The sequence below is a fragment of the Nicotiana sylvestris genome, chromosome 6 (genome assembly GCF_000393655.2).
Source record: "Nicotiana sylvestris chromosome 6, ASM39365v2, whole genome shotgun sequence".
Classification (NCBI taxonomy): Eukaryota; Viridiplantae; Streptophyta; class Magnoliopsida; order Solanales; family Solanaceae; genus Nicotiana; species Nicotiana sylvestris.
Window position 1 is genome coordinate 116,296,070 of NC_091062.1, and position 19,071 is coordinate 116,315,140.

Below are 19,071 nucleotides of genomic sequence, written 5' to 3' on the forward strand. Positions count from 1 at the left end.
GTCAAAACCTGAGATTCGAACCAAAATCCGATTACTCATTCACCCCCGAGCCCGATTATATGATTAGTTTCGAAATCTGATCTCAATTTGAGGTCTAAGTCTCAATTTCTCAAAATCCTCAATTGCTACGTATATCCCTAATTTCTACCATGAACAAGCATAGATTAAATGTTAAAATCAATAGGTGTTTATGGAAACGGAAGGAAACAAGTTAAAATCTACTAACCTATGAGGTTGGGATGAAAAACCTCTTCAAAATCGCCTCTAGGCCGAGCTCAAACTTGAAAATGGTGAAAATGGGTTGAATCCCGACTTTGGGATATTTAAATCACGGATTCCAAGCCTTCTTCGCGTTTGCAAAGGGCCTGACGTGATCGCGAAGAGCAGCAGCTCAAGTGGCCTTCGCATTCGCGATGGCTTGTCCCCCTCCCCCCCGGCCTTCGAGTTCGCAAGCCTGGGCTCACGTTCGCATGGAGCAACTGGCCAACTCCCCCTAAAATCCCATAATCCTACGTGTTTGTGAGAGGCTGATCGCGTTCGCGAAGGGTAAACCCCCCAGTGCTTCGTGTTCGCAATGAAGGAGTTCTGCCCTTATCCCAGCTTCCCCTTCGCGATCGGGGGAGTACCTTCGCGATCGCGAAGCACAAAATCTCAGATACCATAAATCAGTAAACTAGCAGATCCTCTAAGTCCAAAATCGATCCGTAGCCTATCCAAAACTCACCGAGCCCTCAGATTCCAAACCAAACATGCATACAAGTGTAATAACATCATACGAACTCGAGCGATCAAAACACCAAAATAATACCTAGATCTACGAATCGGACATCAAAATGCATGAACTTTTCAAAGAAACTCAAAAACTGTCAAATTCACAACCGAGCGTCCGAATCATATCAAATCAACTCTGTTTTTGTATCAAATATTGCAGACAAGTCTTACATAGTAAAATGAACCTATACCAAATTTCAGAACGGAAATTCGAAACTGGTAGCACGCTAGGGGCTTCCGAATTCAATTCTGGGCATACGCCCAAGTTCAAAATCACTATACGGACCCACATGATCGTCAAAATTTCAATTCGGATCCGTTTACATAAAATATTTACCGTAGTCAACTCAAATAATTTTTAAGGCTAAAATTCATATTTTCTTCAATTTTTCACATAAAAATAAGATACGGATTACGCACACAAATCGAGAGCTAATCGAGGTTTCGGAATACGAAAATAAAGGCTAAAACTCAAAGTAACCTATTAAGTTGGACCATTCAAAAATAGCCAGCATTTTGACAAATCATTAAAAAATAGACACTATTTTGCTACAACGGAGACCGGTCCAGCATGATATACTGGAGTTCGATGCACCTGTGTATGAATTTTCAGCATATTATGCTGGAACTCCAACACGCGGAAAGTTCCAGCATAATATACTAGAGATTCGAGCACCTGTGTATGAACTTCCAACATATTATGCTGGACCGGTATACTTTGCTGGAACTCCAGTATATTTATGCTGGAGTTCTAGTATACTTATGCTGGAACTCCATTATATTATGCTGGAACTCCGTTATATTTATGCTGGAACTCTAGTATAATATGCTGGAGTTCCAGTATAATATACTGGAGTATTTCCGAATTTTAAACAGTATTTTTGTTCAAATTTATCTTTACATAAAAAGTAACTAAATTTCGATTACTTTTAAAAGTGAAACTATTTTTGAATGAGCACTTGTAAATTTGGCTAGTTTAAGCTCTGGGCATGTCGGCCTGTCATGTAATTGGCTCTCCTTTAAGCTGTGGGACCCCGTCGGCCTGTCATGTGTAATTGGTTCTCCTATAAGCTCAAGGGCCCAAAAAGAAATTGTTAAGTTTTGTGCACCGAATAGTGTAATCAATATTTACACAATTATTATCTCTGTTCACTTTTACTTGGCATGTTTTGATTTTTCACGTCCTTTAAAAAATAATAAATGAAATGCATATTTACCATGATATCTATATTAATTGATGCATATTTTATTGGATAAGAAAATGATTTGAAATGAGTAAATAAATAATGTGGGTATAACATGAAAACAAATTTGCCTTTTCTTCATATGCGTAAAGTGACAAGTAAAAATGAAAATCTGTTTTAGTATAACTGCCAAGTAAAAGTGATGAACGGAGGGAGTAGTAATTAGATCACTCATAAAGTAGTTATATATAAGTTTCTATGATAAGTATTAGTCGGTAAAATGATAAAATGGTTGGAACAGGCTACCACAAGGTTAAAGTACACTAATGGTATATAACTTAAATTGAATGGAATTTCCTATTTACATATGTTGGACACTTGGACTTGGACTTGGAGCCTCCTCTTTTTGGTTCTATATAACTTCCCTCTGTCTTAGTTGGTTCTAAGAGGAACTTCATATTATGTTTTCCTTGTATTCTCTGCATTGTTGAGGATCAGTGATCAATTAATGGCAACAGCTTCTCCAACTAACCCAAAGAGAAAGATAACAAGCATTTCCTCCAAAAAGGGGCCAAATTAAGGCTCAAATATTCGAAAGGTTGGGGGAAACTCTATCTTCAATGTCCTCGAAAGCAGGGGAAATGCTGGTTAAAATGATCAAGAACAGAAGCAGCAGCAATGCCAAGAAAACCACGAGTCCATACACTTCTGTTAGCTGCTGTGATAATTCTTGAAGCTCATGAGATATATAAGCTTTAGATTATATATTGCACCCATGGTTTATCTATAATTAGCAGAAACACATGTGATCATGAAGTGAAGAAAGCTTTTGTTGATTCATAGGTAGTGTTAGAGTACCACTGCATCAGTGTTCTATCTTATGGTATTGACAAAATAATGAAAGTTATATTGGCAAACATGATAAGTTCTAACCGTTACAGAAACGTGATGAACGAATGGTATATACATGTACTAATTAGGTTGTTAATTCGTACTATTACAATTTGTGTATTTCGTCTACTATTATAATACAACAATTGCTCTCGACTTTAATTATGTGTATTTCGTCTTCCTCATCGGGAATGTTAGATCTTTTTTGTTAGATTATATTTCAAATGGTTGAAGTTTTCGTTGAATTTCAATTAATGATCTTTTTGTAATAAACTAAAATGGAAATATTGTCATATTAAATACTCCAGTATATAATAAAGTAAAGGAAATATTGATTATCGTGGGAAATTTCATGACATAGTGATTTATGTTATCATTGTGAAAAGAGAGAATCTGATTTGAGTTCTTCAATGAATATGAAATTGTTGATACGCTTATGTAATATGTCCATTCCTGCACGGCCATGATTATTAATTGACTTGTTTATAGAATTTTTTAGCACATGCTGTTGCGGAAGCCAAATGTATATAGTGTGAATAAGTCACAACTACTATACCAAAAATTATGACAGCCACCAAATAATAAATAAGACAATAAAGCAACAATAAAAGAAACACCAGAATTTACGAGGTTCGGCTAATTTTGCCTACTCCTCAGACACAACCAATATTTTATTCCACTCCAAAAATACAAGTGAAATAATACTAAAGAGAGAAGATACAAATGCCTTAAGAAGATAAGAAGGCAAATGAGAGGTGTGTCTAAATCCTAAACATTAGGCCTTCTTTTATAGGGGAAAAATCCCCCCAAACTCAACTCCCCACCGATGTGGGACAAACATTTTGCCAATTTCAACAAATCTCCACCTTGGCAAAATTCCACATCTTCAATTTTCTCTCAATAACAAATTTTGGTTGTGTCTTCATCTTCAATCTTCAGTGTTCAACAATGTTGATCAAATCCAAACAATGTTGAAACTTGATCGCAGTCACCACCTTTGTCAGCATATCAGCAGGATTCTCCGTAGTATGAATTTTCTTCACCGTGACTCCTCCTTCTTCTATGATTTCTCGTACGAAATGATACCGAACATCAATATGCTTCGTCCTTGCATGATAAACTTGGTTCTTCGCTAATTGAATAACACTTTGACTATCACAAAAAATTGTGATACCTTTTTGTTCAACACCAAGCTCCTTTAGCAATCCTTGAAGCCAAATTGCCTCTTTCACAGCCTCTGTAATAGCCATGTACTCTGCCTCTGTTGTAGACAAAGCAACTGTTGACTGCAAAGTAGACTTCCAACTAACTGGTGCCTTTGCAAAAGTAAACACATAACCAGTAGTTGATCTTCGTTTGTCCAGATCACCCGCAAAATCTGAGTCACAATATCCAACTACAGACTGATTGTCTTCCTGCTCAAAAACTAACCCGACATCTACAGTATTATGAATATACCGTAGAATCCACTTCACAGCTTGCCAATGCTCCTTCCCTGGATTGTGCATATATCTGCTAATAACTCCAACAGCTTGTGAAATGTCAGGCCTTGTGCAAACCATTGCATACATCAAGCTACCAACAACATTTGCGTATGGTACCTTTGACATATACTCTCGTTCAGCTTCATCCATTGGCGACATAGTAGTACTTAGCTTAAAATGGGAAGCAAGTGGAGTACTAACTGGCTTAGTCTTGTCATCTATGCCAAAACGTTGAAGTACTCTCTTCAAATATTCCTTTTGAGATAAACAGAGTTTCTTTGAACGTCTATCTCTAATTATCTCCATGCCAAGAATTTTCTTTGCCTCACCCAAATCCTTCATCTCGAACTCCTTCTTCAGTTGAATCTTCAACTTATCAATTTCTTCCGAATTCTTGGAAGCTATCAACATATCATCAACATATAGGAGAAGATATACAAAGGAACCATCTTTAAGCTTGTGCAAATACACACAATGATCGTATTTGCTTCTCTTGTACCCTTGCCGCAACATAAACTCGTCAAATCGCTTGTACCATTGTCTAGAAGATTGTTTCAATCCGTACAACGATTTTTCAAGTTTGCACACCATATTTTCTTTTCCAGCAACTTTGAATCCTTCTGGCTGAGTCATGTAGATTTCCTCCTCCAAGTTTCCATGTAAAAACGCAGTTTTTACATCCATCTGAACTAGTTCCAAATCCAATTGTGCTACCAAAGCCAACATAATTCTAATGGAGGAATGTTTTACAACTGGAGAAAATACTTCATTGTAATCAATTCCCTCCTTTTGAGCATATCCTTTGGCCACCAATCTTGCTTTGTAGCGAACATCTACTTGGTTAGGAAATCCTTCCTTCTTTGCAAATACCCATTTGCACCCAATTGCTTTCTTTCCCTTCGGGAGATTGGCCAATCTCCATGTATGATTCTGATGAAGGGACTGTATTTCATCATTCATGGCAATCCTCCACTTATCTTCTTCTGAACTTTGGACAAGCATCTTTATAAGTGGTAGGAACATCATCAGCTACAATTGAGGTTGCACAAGCAACTGTCTCTATGAGACGAACAGGTTTCGTTATTGTTCTTTTTGGCCTGCTGGTTGCTATTGATTCAAGTTGTTGTTGAGGTTCCTGAGTTGGAATCTCCTCTACTGGCTCTCCTTCCAGAGGGTAATCTTCATTTGTTTCCTCCTCTGCTTCTTGTGTAGGAAAAATAAATTTTCCCTCAAACTCCACCTGCTTAGAAGCACCTTCATTTTGTTTGGTATCTTCTGTTACCTTATTTACCATAGCAGATTCATCAAAGGTAACATCCCTGCTGAATATTACTTTCTTTGTCATAGGACACCATAAGCGATATCCTTTGACTCCAGAAGTAATTCCCATAAAAATAGCCTTCTTTGCCCTTGGATCCAATTTTGACTCTGTCACATGATAATATGCAGTTGAGCCAAACACGTGCAAAGAGTCATAATCTACAGCAGGCTTTCCATACCATTTTTCAAATGGTGTCTTGCCATCAATAGCAGCAGATGGTAGACGATTAATGAGGTGACATGCATATGTAATTGCCTCAGCCCAAAATTCTTTGCCCAAGCTAGCATTGGACAACATACACCGTACCTTCTCCAGCAAGGTCCGGTTCATACGTTCTGCCACTCCATTCTGTTGTGGTGTATGTCTAACAGTGAAGTGTCGGACGATGCCATCATTTTCACAGACCTTATTGAAATGATCATTTTTGTATTCACCTCCATTGTCTGTGCGAATACACTTGATCCTCTTGCCTGTTTGATTCTCCACCATCGTCTTCCATTTGAGAAAAATTCCCAACACTTCATCTTTGCTCTTCATTGTATACACCCATACTCTTCGGGAAAAATCATCAACAAAGGTTACAAAATAGTGCTTCCCACCCAATGAAGGTGTTTTGGAAGGACCCCAAACATCAGAGTGTACATAATCCAAAATGCCTTTAGTATTATGGATCGCTGTACCAAATTTAACCCTTGTCTGTTTCCCTTTGACACAATGCTCACAAAACTCCAAGTTGCAAGCCTTTACTCCTTTTAACAATCCTTGATCTGATAGAGTTTTCAAGGATTTTCCTCCAGCATGTCCCAAGCGCATGTGCCATAGCTTGGTTGCTTCTGCCTCTTTGTCGTCACTGGATGTCACTGTCGCTGTCCCAATAACTGTACTGCCACGATAGCGGTACATATTATTATTCTTCCGATTAGCCTTCATTACCACTAGTGCACCGGAGCATACTCTCATCACTCCATTTTCTGCAATGATTTTGAACCCTTTTGATTCTAGGGCTCCCACAGAGATGAGATTCTTCTTCAAATCCGGTACATATCGAACATCTATCAATGTTCTGATCATTCCATCATGGTTCCTTAATCGTATTGAACCAATGCCATATGAGGTAAGAGGGCTGTTATCCGCTGTGTGGATGACTCCATATTCTCCTTCTTGAAATTCCACGAACCAGTCCCTGTTGGGACACATATGATAGCTACAAGCCGAGTCCATCAACCATATGTCTGATGATGTTGATGACTCTGTTGTAACTAATGAGAAGTCTGAATCATCACAATCAGCTACATTTGAATCCATAATGGCCTTTCCATTGTTATGTTTGGCCTTATTCTTCAACTTCGGACAGTCTTTCTTCCAGTGCCCTTTTTCTCGACAAAAGGCACATTCATCTTTGCTGGGTCTGGATCTTGACTTGGATCTTCCCTTCTTTGTCCTCGTTTGATTTTGAGGACGACCCCTCACAAATAGTGCTTCTCCTTCTCCGCCCTTCTGTTTTTCTCGCTTTCTTTGTTCATAGCTGTACAAAGCCGAACAAACTTCTCTGAGAGAAACTTCGTCATTTCCATGGAGTAGAGTAGTTTCAAGGTGCTCGTACTCATCAGGAAGTGACGCCAACAACATCAAGGCCAAGTCACCATCATCATAAGTTGTATCCATATTTTGCAAATCTGTGACCAACTTATTGAAACTGGTGATATGTTCATTCATCGTGGTACCAGGAACATAGGTGAAGTGAAACAGTCTCTTCTTCATGTACAATTTATTTTGACTATTTTTCTTCAAAAATTTATCCTCCAGTGCTTTCCATAATTTACTTGCAGAAGTTTCCTTTGTGTATGGATATTTCTGCTCTCTAGCAAGGTAGGATCGAATGGTACCGCAAGCAACACGGTTGATAATTCTCCAATCTTCTTCTCCAATAACATCTGGTCTTTTTTCTTCAATGGCAAGATCTAGCCCTTGTTGAAAAAGGACATCTAGAACCTCGCCTTGCCACATCCCAAAATGTCCTGATCCGTCAAAAATTTCTACCGCAAATTTCGCATTTGACACAATTCTTGTCATAAGCGAAGATGCCAATGATGACGTATTGTTGACACTTGATGTAGATTCTTCTTGTTTATTGTCTCCCATCTTTGACACAAATATTATTTAATAGCTGACGACACAAATCAAGATTATTTCCTTTCTGGTGTGGAAGATCAGACTAAGCTGCAACCACAGAGCATACTCAGACAGAACCTTGACTCAGTTACCAAGATAAATCTTTTCTGATGTGGAAGATCAGACTATGCTGCAACCACAGAGCATACTTAGACAGTACCTTGGCTCTGATACCAATTGTTGCGGAAGCCAAATGTATATAGTGTGAATAAGTCACAACTACTATACCAAAAATTATGACAGCCACCAAATAATAAATAAGACAATAAAGCAACAATAAAAGGAACACCAGAATTTACGAGGTTCGGCTAATTTTGCCTACTCCTCGGACACAACCAATATTTTATTCCACTCCAAAAATACAAGTGAAATAATACTAAAGAGAGAAGATACAAATGCCTTAAGAAGATAAGAAGGCAAATAAGAGATGTATCTAAATCCTAAACATTAGGCCTTATTTTATAGGGGGAAAATCCCCCCAAACTCAACTCCCAACCGACGTGGGACTTTGGCATTTTGCCAAACTTCAACACATGCAAGAGAATATGTACGGAGTATTATACAACTCCAAAAGTAAATGAGAGCGAGCTTTCCAACCAAATGATACTCTATGGACCCTTTGCTTGTATAGTGGTTGACAAAATGGATTTTGAGAACCATCCTCATTGGATTTATTGAACAAATATCAATTTCTTTTATAATTTCTATCCTATATATTTTCCATGGCAATTTTGTTTAATAGTTTAACTGCATAGTTGTCATGAATGTGACTGGATTTAGATCGATTCATTGTTCAACGTGGATATATAAAGTATAAATATTTAAGTCTTTTACCGAATAAGATATCATCGCGTCAACCCTCAGGCTTATGTTTGTATTTACTGATAATGTACACGAAGTCTAAGAACAAATGAGAGCAAGCTCCTATTGGATGATGTTTGAATGTTTGATGGACTCATCTGTTTGTGTAGTGGTTGACAAAATAAATTCTCTGAAAACCACATCATGCATTTGTATTTAACCAACTTTTCAACAAATATTAAAAGTTCTTTTCTTTGTTCTATCCTATATTTTCCATGGTTTTGTCTAATAGTTTAAGTGCAGGGTATCATGAACGTGACTGGAATTGAATGGATTCATTTGTCAACATGACTACATAAAAAGATAAACAATATTCAACTTTTTTACCTAATGAGTATAATTAAGAAATCAATCCCTTCGAAGTACTGCCTTTAAGCAGTTTACACACACTTAATATTTTCAAGATTCTGGTTTTAAACTATACACTATTTCTTGGAAATTAACTGATCAAGACTTCGCTATCGAACAATTAATAACTCAGTGGACGAATGATCAAGTCAAATCCCACATCAATATTTTATCATTTTCTCTTCTCTTCAAGAGCTTCATTCAAAACAGTAACTGTAAACCAACTACCAAGATAATGATATGAAACTTTTTTATTACAAAATATATTAACTTTCAATGATATTCGGATAAAAGTGAGTGACTTTTTCATTAAAAAAGTAAATTAGCATTTTGGTGCAATAAAGTAAAAGTTATGTAACCATGAAATTAACCTTAAGTTTTCCTTTGTTTTTTCTTCTTCCACTTCTCCTTTAAATAGAAAACATCTTACTTCAAAAGACACTGTAACACGTTTGTTATCTACTATTAAGGCCCCCACACAGATATTGACCTTGATTTTGTGTTTGGGTCATCACTTGATTTACAAGTAAATTTTGTGTTCCGAAATCTTAAAAGCCTCCTTTTTTTTACCTCGATTTGCGTGCGCAGTCCGGACGTATATCCGGAACGTTTTTATGTGAAAATTTAATGAAAATGATAATTTGGCCTTAAAATTTGATTTAAGTTGACTTAGATCAACATTTTGGATAAACGGACCCGGACCGGTAATTTGACGGTCCCGAAGAGTCCGTAGAAAAATATGGGACTTGGGCGTATGCCAGGAATTGAATTCCGAGGTCCCAAACCCGAGAAATGAATTTTTGAAGAAAATTGTTTAACTGAAATTTTAAGAGTTTTTGGAAATTTGAATTTATTTGAAATTGATGGTATCGGGCCCGTATCTTGGTTCCGGAGCCCGGTACAAATATTATACGGTATTTAGGTTGAGCCTGTAAAATTTGGTAAGAAACGGAATTGAAATGACGTGAATCGGACCCTCGGTTGTTAAAAATGGAACTTAAGAGTTCATGAGATTTTTCTTTTATTTTAATGTTAAATTCGTTGTTAAAGGTGTTAATTTGACAATTTGATCGCACGAGTAAGTCCATATGATATTTTTAAGATACTATGCATGTTTGGTTTGGAATCCCGAGGGCTCGGGTGAGTTTCAGATAGGTTTCGGGATGTTTTTACACTTAGAAAAGTTGCAGGTTTTGTTGTCTCAGGCGCACAGAGATTTTGTTCTTCGCGTTCGCGTGGCTTCACTCGCAAACGCATAAGGCAAGTTTCCTCAGGTGCCAGTTTGTTCTTCGCTAACACGGAGCTAAGGACGCGAACGCGAAGTTGTGGGGGGAGTTACCCTCACTACAAGAAAGTGGAGATATGATGACATTTAATAAATGTCGTATTATGCTGTTTAAATGTCACAAATTTATTTACCGATATTTAATTTACATTTCATCAAATGTTGTTAATTTCAATGTCGGTAATTTTCCGACATTTAGGTAAATGTCGGTAAGAAATTATGACACTTACTTTACGACATTTAGGTAAATGTCAATAAGAAATTATGACACTTATTTTACGACATTTAGGTAAATGTCGATAAGAAATTTGCAACACTTACTTTGCAACATTTAGGTAAATGTCAATAAGAAATTTATGACATTTAATTTATGATATTTAAGTAAATATCAGTAAGAACGTTACGACATTTGGTTTACAACATATAGGAAATATCACTTAAAATTTTCGACAATTTGATTAATGTTACTAAAAAAATACGACATTTACGTATGATCTTCACAAAATGTCATATTGAAATATCCGACATTTTGGTAAATGTCACTAAGAAAATTCATAACATATACAAAATGTCGTTTTCACTTTATGTGAATGTCATTAAAAAAAAATTAGTGACATCTTTTACAACATAAAATGTCGCATTAAATGTTTTGATATTTAAATTAATGTCGCTATCATATTTTTTAGAATGTAAATAATAATGTTCTGTTTAGTTTCATCATGAGCACATTTACATTCACAAATGTCAACTTTTATAACAAACATGAAATAAATGTAAAGCAAATATCTTTTACCACAGTAACCAAAGAAGAAAATAGCAATATAAAACGTACTTAGTACAAGATAGATAATGTCAAATTAAATGATTTGTTCTCACGTAAAACCCAAATCTAACTAAATCATAAAAGATAATAATTTCAATGTGTAAGTACTTTAAGATCGCTCCTAATTCAAATTAATTTTCCTCAACTTCTAGACTAAATCTTATAAAACCAACTCTCCACAAGTCAAGCTTTTCACTGCCAGTAATTGACATCACTTCCTTCAAGAATGCTGCACAAGAAGTCACAAGAATAAAAAAAGAATTATACCTTTATAATAAAGTGAATTCTTTCCTCCTCTAAAACAATTGGAATACCAAAAATAATAACAGATTCATGTTCTAAAAGAGAAACAAAATGATAATGAATATAATACTAGCAACTGAAGAGAGAAAGAAACAGACAACATAAAGCAAAAAATCCAAGAAAGTGAATGCAACCGCCCAAGAACCTTGTAATATTTTCACACTTACTCGTTTCTTTTTCTTTGTGCCAACTTCACTAACTCCAGTCTTCTTGATTATGTTAACCTGAGAAGAAATATTAGATTGGTTACTATGGTAGTTTACAAAATTTACAACTTAAAAAATTATGAATACAAGATATAAAAAAACAGAACAAAGTCATAATGATTTAAAACACAACTATTTACTTACTGTCTAAACAGGATATTAGTAGACTAAAATTTGCAGACATAAATCAGAGAGTGAACATGCTAGATTCACTAAATTACACATGGTATAGATACATCAAGTTTCATTCATCATTATGTATTGACAGTTACACAAAACATACTTAGTTATAGAAGAGAACAAATATATACCAAATAAAGGTGTTAAAGCAAAGAAATAGTGGGTTCAGCTACCAGAAATCACCGGAAAACAGCAATAACTCTTTAAGTTAAATTACTCCTCAAACCCAGAAATACAAAGCAATTAAAACCAGATTGAAAACAGGTGCTGAAACCCTTTTTTGTCCTATTTTTTCCTTATTTTTGAAGCTCTTTGTAATTTCAGATCTCAGCTGATGTTTTATGGCTGCTGAGAATGAATTCCTAATGAGGATAAGAGGTCCTATTTATGGGCTCAACTACTAGGGCTTTTCTTTTTAGGCAAAAATATCTAACAACAAAGGCCATAAAGCATGGTAACACCCTTGTCCCTTGCCTTCTCAGGGAAAAAAAAGAGCTATACGACAAAGCTTGTGAATTGACAACCTCTACTATCATGGTAGAAACTGTTAACTTGCAACTTAACACTAACATTCAAGAGAGGAGAGATAAGGATTAAGTGGAGAGGCTACTCCATTATCTCCTTGCCACGGAGATGTAATCATCCTTCATTTCATGTTGTTTGGTACAACCAAAGGGAAGTAAATAACACCCCCTTCTAATTCTATCGAATTAAGGAAATAAAAGACTGACATGGAACGTTATGAAAATATCCAGTTTTACTTCACCTCCTCCTTTATAACAGAAAGAACATGGAATGTCTCTTATATGTTCTCTTTTTACTTCCCTAACCTGCCTTTACTTTTCTGATCTCATCCAAAAGTGTAAAAGCAAACATGTGCAGAATGCTACCACTTGGATCAACCTGCTAAGACAGAGTTTTGTGCATGCAGATGAGCACCTTTAAATCCTGGTAAAGCAGGAAAATCTTCCAGGTTCTACAAGAGGCTAAATACCTTATGTAAGAGGGTAAAATCATGCTTGATGGGAATCTTATCAATTAACAAAAAGAAAAAGAAGCTAACTTATTCACAGCTGCAACAGGAATGCCACCATCATCGTCAAACACAAGTTTAAAAAATGGAACTCCATCCTTGAGAGAACATACTCATAATCTTTTTTACTGCAAAATAACCTCTATACTTTAAAATGCTATTTTGAAGCTTTACGTAATTAAAGTGAAAACTGACATAGTTAAAACTATACTCTTCGAATGTATGCAGAAAAAGATTTAGTTAAAATGAGTTTACGAACTCACCATCTTTGTGTGAACAAGTGAAACAGGTGATAGTGATTGTTGGTGATCGTCCATTGAGTTATCAGAAACCTATCACAAAAAAGGAAGATTACTACAATTAAAAGAAAACTAAATTACAAGATTATCTTAAATACAATAAATTTTTGCTAAAGAGCACAATATTTTTTACCTGCTCATCACCAGATAATTTCTTAATTGAGCCAATAGTAATACCCAGAGATTTTAGATATGCATTTATACCCAGCTTTACTTTATCTTCTATTTTTGCATCCATATCCTTTGATGCTTCTAACATTTTTCCCCCCATCACTTTTATTTCTTCTTTTGCTTCAAATAACTTTTTCTCCGTCGCTTCCATTTCTTCTTTTGCTTCAGACAATTTTTCTTCCATTGCAATTCTCATAGCGGAGGTAGCTTTTTCAACTTCTATCTCAACCCTTCTATCAAAATCTCTTTTCTCAGCCTAGGATCGCTTATATGCAGGGCCATAAACAAAACTTGGAGCTGCTCCTTTTCCTAAAGTTCGAACATTTTCATGAGTGTCTGGTCCCATAACCTGTGCATACACATCATTGGGAGCACTTCCAGGGACATTTAACTCGGGATACACCTTAGCAAGTTCATCCATTTTTTCTTTTGGAAAGAAAAGGTAAAATAATGAAAAGTTAATAAAATTTTATATTGGAAAGAAATTAATTCAAATTCATAAAGAATGGGAATTTACCATAGTTTCATCAGCTATCTCATTTACTGGTTGTTTATTCTTTCTCGTATGTGTTTCTTTGAATACCTCGATAAGACTTGGTTTTACACCATTTTCTTTGTCATCTGTTTAAATAGTAAAAAATTTGTAGCAAATATATTCAAGAAAATAAGTATTGATATATAAATTGCAGAAAGCTTATAGTAAATATGGCATACATCATCTATTCTTTCCATTCTTTCCATTTAGATCCAACCGATATTATCAACATACGTCTCATATCCTCAGTTGCATCAGTATTTTCCTGCAAACATCAACATATAACACATGTATAAAAGCATAAAATCAATAAGCATCTTAGTATATAACCTTTTTCTTTAATTTTCTAAGCACCTTAATATGAGCTTATATCCTATTCTTGTACAGTTTAGGCACAAGCCTTCAATCTTTATGATTTAAAGGAGCTAAAATACAATTTCGTGCTATGACTCCAAGTTTTGAACTCAATCTAGCTGCATCAGGTCCAATAGCTTGATTAAGATGATTCAACTCAACATGTAAAATGCCACCATCTTTTTCCCATCCTGAGTGCATCATAGTAAGACCCCTAGGTCGCTTAGATTGCTCTTCATTAGTACTAGAGTCTGCAATAACCAAATATAAAAAAGAGAGTCATCCATAACTAGTAAAACTCAATTAATTCTTTGTTTTCTTCTTTTAAAAATTCACACAAACACTCTATTAATACCAAGGGATTAGAATAATAAAGTGATAGAGGAAAAGCTGCCATAAATGAAGCATATATATTTTTGGGGAAAAATATTTCAACGATACAGGTAGGTATAGTGATATGAATTCTTTGTTGGATAACATATCTGTTAGATTATTAGATGTCTCAGCTAGATCCATTAAATATATCTTAGCGATAATGTTGATGTGCTCACAATCTATCTCATGTTTTCAATTTGTATATGAAGAGCTAAGTGTAATTGGCCAATGTACTGCAGAAAATAGCTTTTAATAGCAAAGCAAGTGCTACCTTCATAAGAACAGAATATAGGTGTCTGCACATTCATGATACTATTTGTATGTTTAAGTGGTGTCTCTACTTCTGTGGGGGACTTATAAGTATATTATTTTAGGAACATTGATAGAGATGAGTGGTCAAAGTACAAGTACTCTTGGTGGATTTGCTTGAGTTGATATTTTACATTTAGGTCTACTTGGTTGCTTGGGAAAAAGTGTACAAATACACAAAGTGTAGCTATTCAATAAAGATAAGATATTATACAGAATAAGTACTTAGGGAATTTTCTGTTTCATGTGAATCATTTCTTGATTTACCGGATCGGATAGCTTGTTCTTCATTTTGTGGCCAGTTTTGAGGTGGTTGAGGCATCGCCGCACCTCCCATTTGTTCTTCTTGTTGTTCCGGAACATCAGGCAGAAGCATTTCTTGACTGAAATTTCTCTGTCTTTTTCTTGCCATCACAACAAAGTTGCTCAAATACTATAGTTCATGCAAAATTGAAAAATATTTTCTACTATCCAGACATATAAAATAATATTAAACTAGCAAGCCAAACAAAAAGACACATATGCATATGAGATTTAAACAACTAAAAAGCATAATAAGAAATCCCCAACTCGAGATCTATGTTTAATAACAATCTTTAGAAAAATAGCGGGAAAAAAATAAAGTAACTAAGATATGTCGTCGTCTTCTTCATCATATGTTTCATTACCTAAAAGGTAGGGAGGCTGTTTTCGACATACCCTCGACTCAACGCAGGACATAACTGTAATGAATAACCAATTCGTACTATTATCAAATAGGAAATCAACCCGCAAACTCAACAAAATGAACAAAGTATCCGATAATCAAAATACCATAATCCAATTAAACTCTCAATGAATGATGAAATAAGAAAACATATATCGACAGATGAATCCACGCACTAACAACAACATTTAGGCATATATTACAGGTCTAAGAATTGGTTCTAGTAATATGACTATCGCACGAAATGGTAATGACATTAAATTCAGTTTTTCAGGAATGGGAAGGAAACAGATGGTGTAAGCCAATTATAGTATTCTATAACATTTCATTATACCACATGTGTTTCTCCTAATTCTAACCTAACTAGACATTTTTGCAGGCACAAATATAAGTCAAAAAACTGGCGTGCTTCTCTCTACAACAATTGACCAACATACACAGAGGATGCACATTTACCAAAACATACTCGAGTCTAATATACAGCTTAAGACTTGATTTCATATGAATGCTAGAGCACAGAAAAAGACAAGCAAATAATTAAATCAACATATTGCAACACTGCAAACGTTTAATAAAGATTGCAGTTTCCCCTCATAAACAGTTTATCTGGCGACAACAGAGGATTCACCGCTGTTTTTCTTACCAATGAAGAAGGCGCTGTGGTATCAGTGGTTAATAATGAAATCTTTAGAGATGGATTAAACTATAATTACCCCAATAAACCAAAACCAAATCAAAAACTAACTAATAATCAATATCTAAAAGATATTTTGTATAAACTGACACAACTGTATAGACAACAGAAATTTTTACTTGATAAAAATTAATATTAATATATTTATTAAAAAAGCAAAATGAGGTACTCCTCACAAAGATTAACACCAAAATTTCTCTCTCTCTCTCCCACAAAAAAAATGCAAGATCTAATTTTTTAAACCAAACAGACAACAAAAAGAATAACCAATTAGTTACTATTCAATAATTAACGCTTTAATCACCAAGAAACTAATAATCTAATTGAACTCTAAGCATAATCTACCACTAAATAATGAAAATCTTATATCCAACTTTATAAATGTACGAAACAACAAACACCCAGAAATACACCAAAAAAATCAAAATCAATCTACCAATCAATACCTAAAAGAGAAAATTGTTAACTCAAATCCGAATAATTAAGAAAAAGAAAGAAATTTGTTAACCCAAATCCGAACAACTAAGAAAACGAAAGATATCTGTTAACTAAATTGGGTACCTTGAATTTGTAGAAAATAACCTTTGTGAATCTCAGCAACAAAAGCCTCAGAGATTTTCGTCTCCAAGTATCTATTATAACACAGTGGAATGCAAAAAAATAGGTTTTTTGTAGAATTCTAACTAAGGAAGGAAAACTATATTTTTTAGAATTGGGAGGAGGGAACCAAAATTCTTACCGCCAAAATCTTTTCCTTCTAAATCTCCAATACTCTCCATACATAGCTCCTTTTGAGTCTTGGGGTGGAGGGAGCGGACTTGAGAAATTTTGGCTAAACCCAATTTGAGATTTTGAGCCAAAATTGATTTTAGATTGAGAGAAGAGAGGGGATGGATCCTGAGGTGCTTGTAAGGCTACGGCTTTCTCAAGTTTGGTCAGTAAATGTTGGTTCCTTGATTTCATATAATATTTTTGTTTTATTTTAAATATTTCATATTTAAATCCAACATCTAACAAGTAGTAGTAATAATAATATATATTTTGACTAAATATTAATATTTTAATATATATATATATTAAAAGTTTTAAATCAGAAAATATTTTAAAAGCGGGGCATATGACGTGGGCATTTCACTTAATATCGGGGGAGGCATTAGCCTCATGAATCTTTAAATTTTTTAGTTTAAGAAATCAATATATATATATATATATATATATATATATATATATATATATATATATATATATATATATATATAATAAAAATATAGAAAGTGCATTAAAAGTTTAAGAAAATCAAAGGATTAAGGAAACTCATAAAAAACCAAAATATCTAACATGTTTTACAAGTATAAATAATGCAATATTGTTAAAATTGTTATCAAACTACATATTTGATTATTTCCCTAAAAGGCCAGAAGTTATAAATTATTATCAAACTACACATTTAATTACCTTCCTAAAAGTAATAATCAATAAACTTTATCAATATTATAATTCAAAATATTACTCCTTCAGAAATAAATACAAAGTATTAAAGTCTCTTTTGGTAGACAAAAAATTAAGAAATAAAAATCAATAGCGAGTGAAGATATACAGTTCGATTATCTATATATTCTGAGAAAATGTTCAAATAATATTAACTCTCACGATGTTTTCACTTAGTAAATACTATGACTCGTTATTTGAGTTAAGATCATTCATTTGTTAATGTATTTTGAGGGTCTACACCATTAATTAGAAAATTTAACAGATGATTTACCTAGTACATATTGAGCGAGCCCAAACGCTGAGCGATAAGCATGTAGGGTGCATAATCTTATGTTTGTGGTGCATGTAAGCCTCACAAATTAAGCCCTACACTTGAGCCGACTCAAGGCATTATGCAAATGCCTCACCCATGAGCTAGTCCTAGACGAGCCTTTTAAAATATTAAGCAACAAGAAGAGAAATCGTCTATATTGTAGGTAATTATCACAATATTTTAACAAATTAAATATTAAATAAAGGGTGTGATATTTTTTATAAGACAAAGAATGATTTAAAATTTAGAAAGTATAGAGAAATTTCCAATTGTAGATGTAAATGTTCGTAATTACCGACAAATAATATGACATTTAAAGTAAGGTCATATTTTTTTGTCATTTGTATCTGTATTTTTACAACAACTGATAAGTGTCGTATTTTTACTACAGTTTGGACCAAATGTCATTGTTTTTATGACATTTTATACCAAATGTCATCCTTTTACGACATTTTGTATCAAATGTCTAATTTTTACGATATTTTGTAGCAAATGTCATACTTTTTACGACATTTCTTAAGAAATGTCATTATGTTGACGACATTTTGAATCAAATGTCATTGTTTTAATGATGTTTCCTATCAAATGTCATTATTTTTACGACATATCAAATGTCATTGTTTCTATGACAATTAATATTAAATGTCGTAGGTTTTACGACATTTTGTCATAAATGTCAAAAAAGGAAATTTTCCGACATTTATTTCAATAGTCACTAAATAAATGTCGTCGTATCCTCAATTTCTTGTAGTGCCTTCGCGAACGCGTTCAGGCTCTCGCGAACGCGTAGGGTTAGTGGGTCTGGGGGAGGGATTTCAAATTGTTCTACGCGAACGTGGCCACCTGACTGCGAACGCGAAGGCTTGAGGAGCTGAAGCTCCGCGAACGCGAAGGCTTGAGGAGCTGAAGCTCCGCGAACGCGATGGCCATCTGGGCCTGACCCATTGTAAACGCGACAGGCC

At 34.6% G+C, this 19,071-nt stretch overlaps 1 protein-coding gene across 2 annotated transcripts; it reads right to left on the reverse strand.

Annotated features, from left to right (window-relative positions):
- Positions 1 to 11,089: 11,089 nt before the first annotated feature.
- On the reverse strand, positions 11,090 to 17,207 carry LOC104241164 (uncharacterized). 2 transcript variants are annotated; one of them, XM_070148877.1, is made up of 9 exons: positions 17,045 to 17,207; positions 15,173 to 15,627; positions 14,222 to 14,472; positions 14,047 to 14,132; positions 13,850 to 13,953; positions 13,295 to 13,758; positions 13,126 to 13,194; positions 11,611 to 11,667; positions 11,090 to 11,369 (listed from the first exon to the last, which is right to left on the reverse strand). In XM_070148877.1, exons 6-9 carry the CDS (start codon positions 13,526 to 13,528, stop codon positions 11,361 to 11,363), a joined length of 369 nt encoding a protein of 122 aa, XP_070004978.1. In that variant the 5' UTR covers positions 13,529 to 13,758; positions 13,850 to 13,953; positions 14,047 to 14,132; positions 14,222 to 14,472; positions 15,173 to 15,627; positions 17,045 to 17,207; the 3' UTR covers positions 11,090 to 11,360. The 2 variants fall into 2 exon arrangements, with proteins under 2 accessions (XP_070004978.1, XP_070004979.1); XM_070148878.1 differs by lacking the exons at positions 13,295 to 13,758; positions 13,850 to 13,953; positions 14,047 to 14,132; positions 14,222 to 14,472; positions 15,173 to 15,627 and adding an exon at positions 16,867 to 16,937.
- Positions 17,208 to 19,071: the final 1,864 nt, after the last annotated feature.

What these genes read in the sequence shown, in the direction of transcription:
- LOC104241164 (XM_070148877.1), bottom strand. Translation starts at nt 13,528, where the DNA reads ATGAGAATTGCAATGGAAGAAAAATTGTCTGAAGCAAAAGAAGAAATG. An exon ending in AATTATCTGGTGATGAGCAG is followed by an intron (nt 13,195 to 13,294) that starts GTAAAAAATATT and finishes TTTTTGTGATAG; the next exon opens with GTTTCTGATAACTCAATGGA. An exon ending in CACTTGTTCACACAAAGATG is followed by an intron (nt 11,668 to 13,125) that starts GTGAGTTCGTAA and finishes ATTTCTTCTCAG; the next exon opens with GTTAACATAATCAAGAAGAC.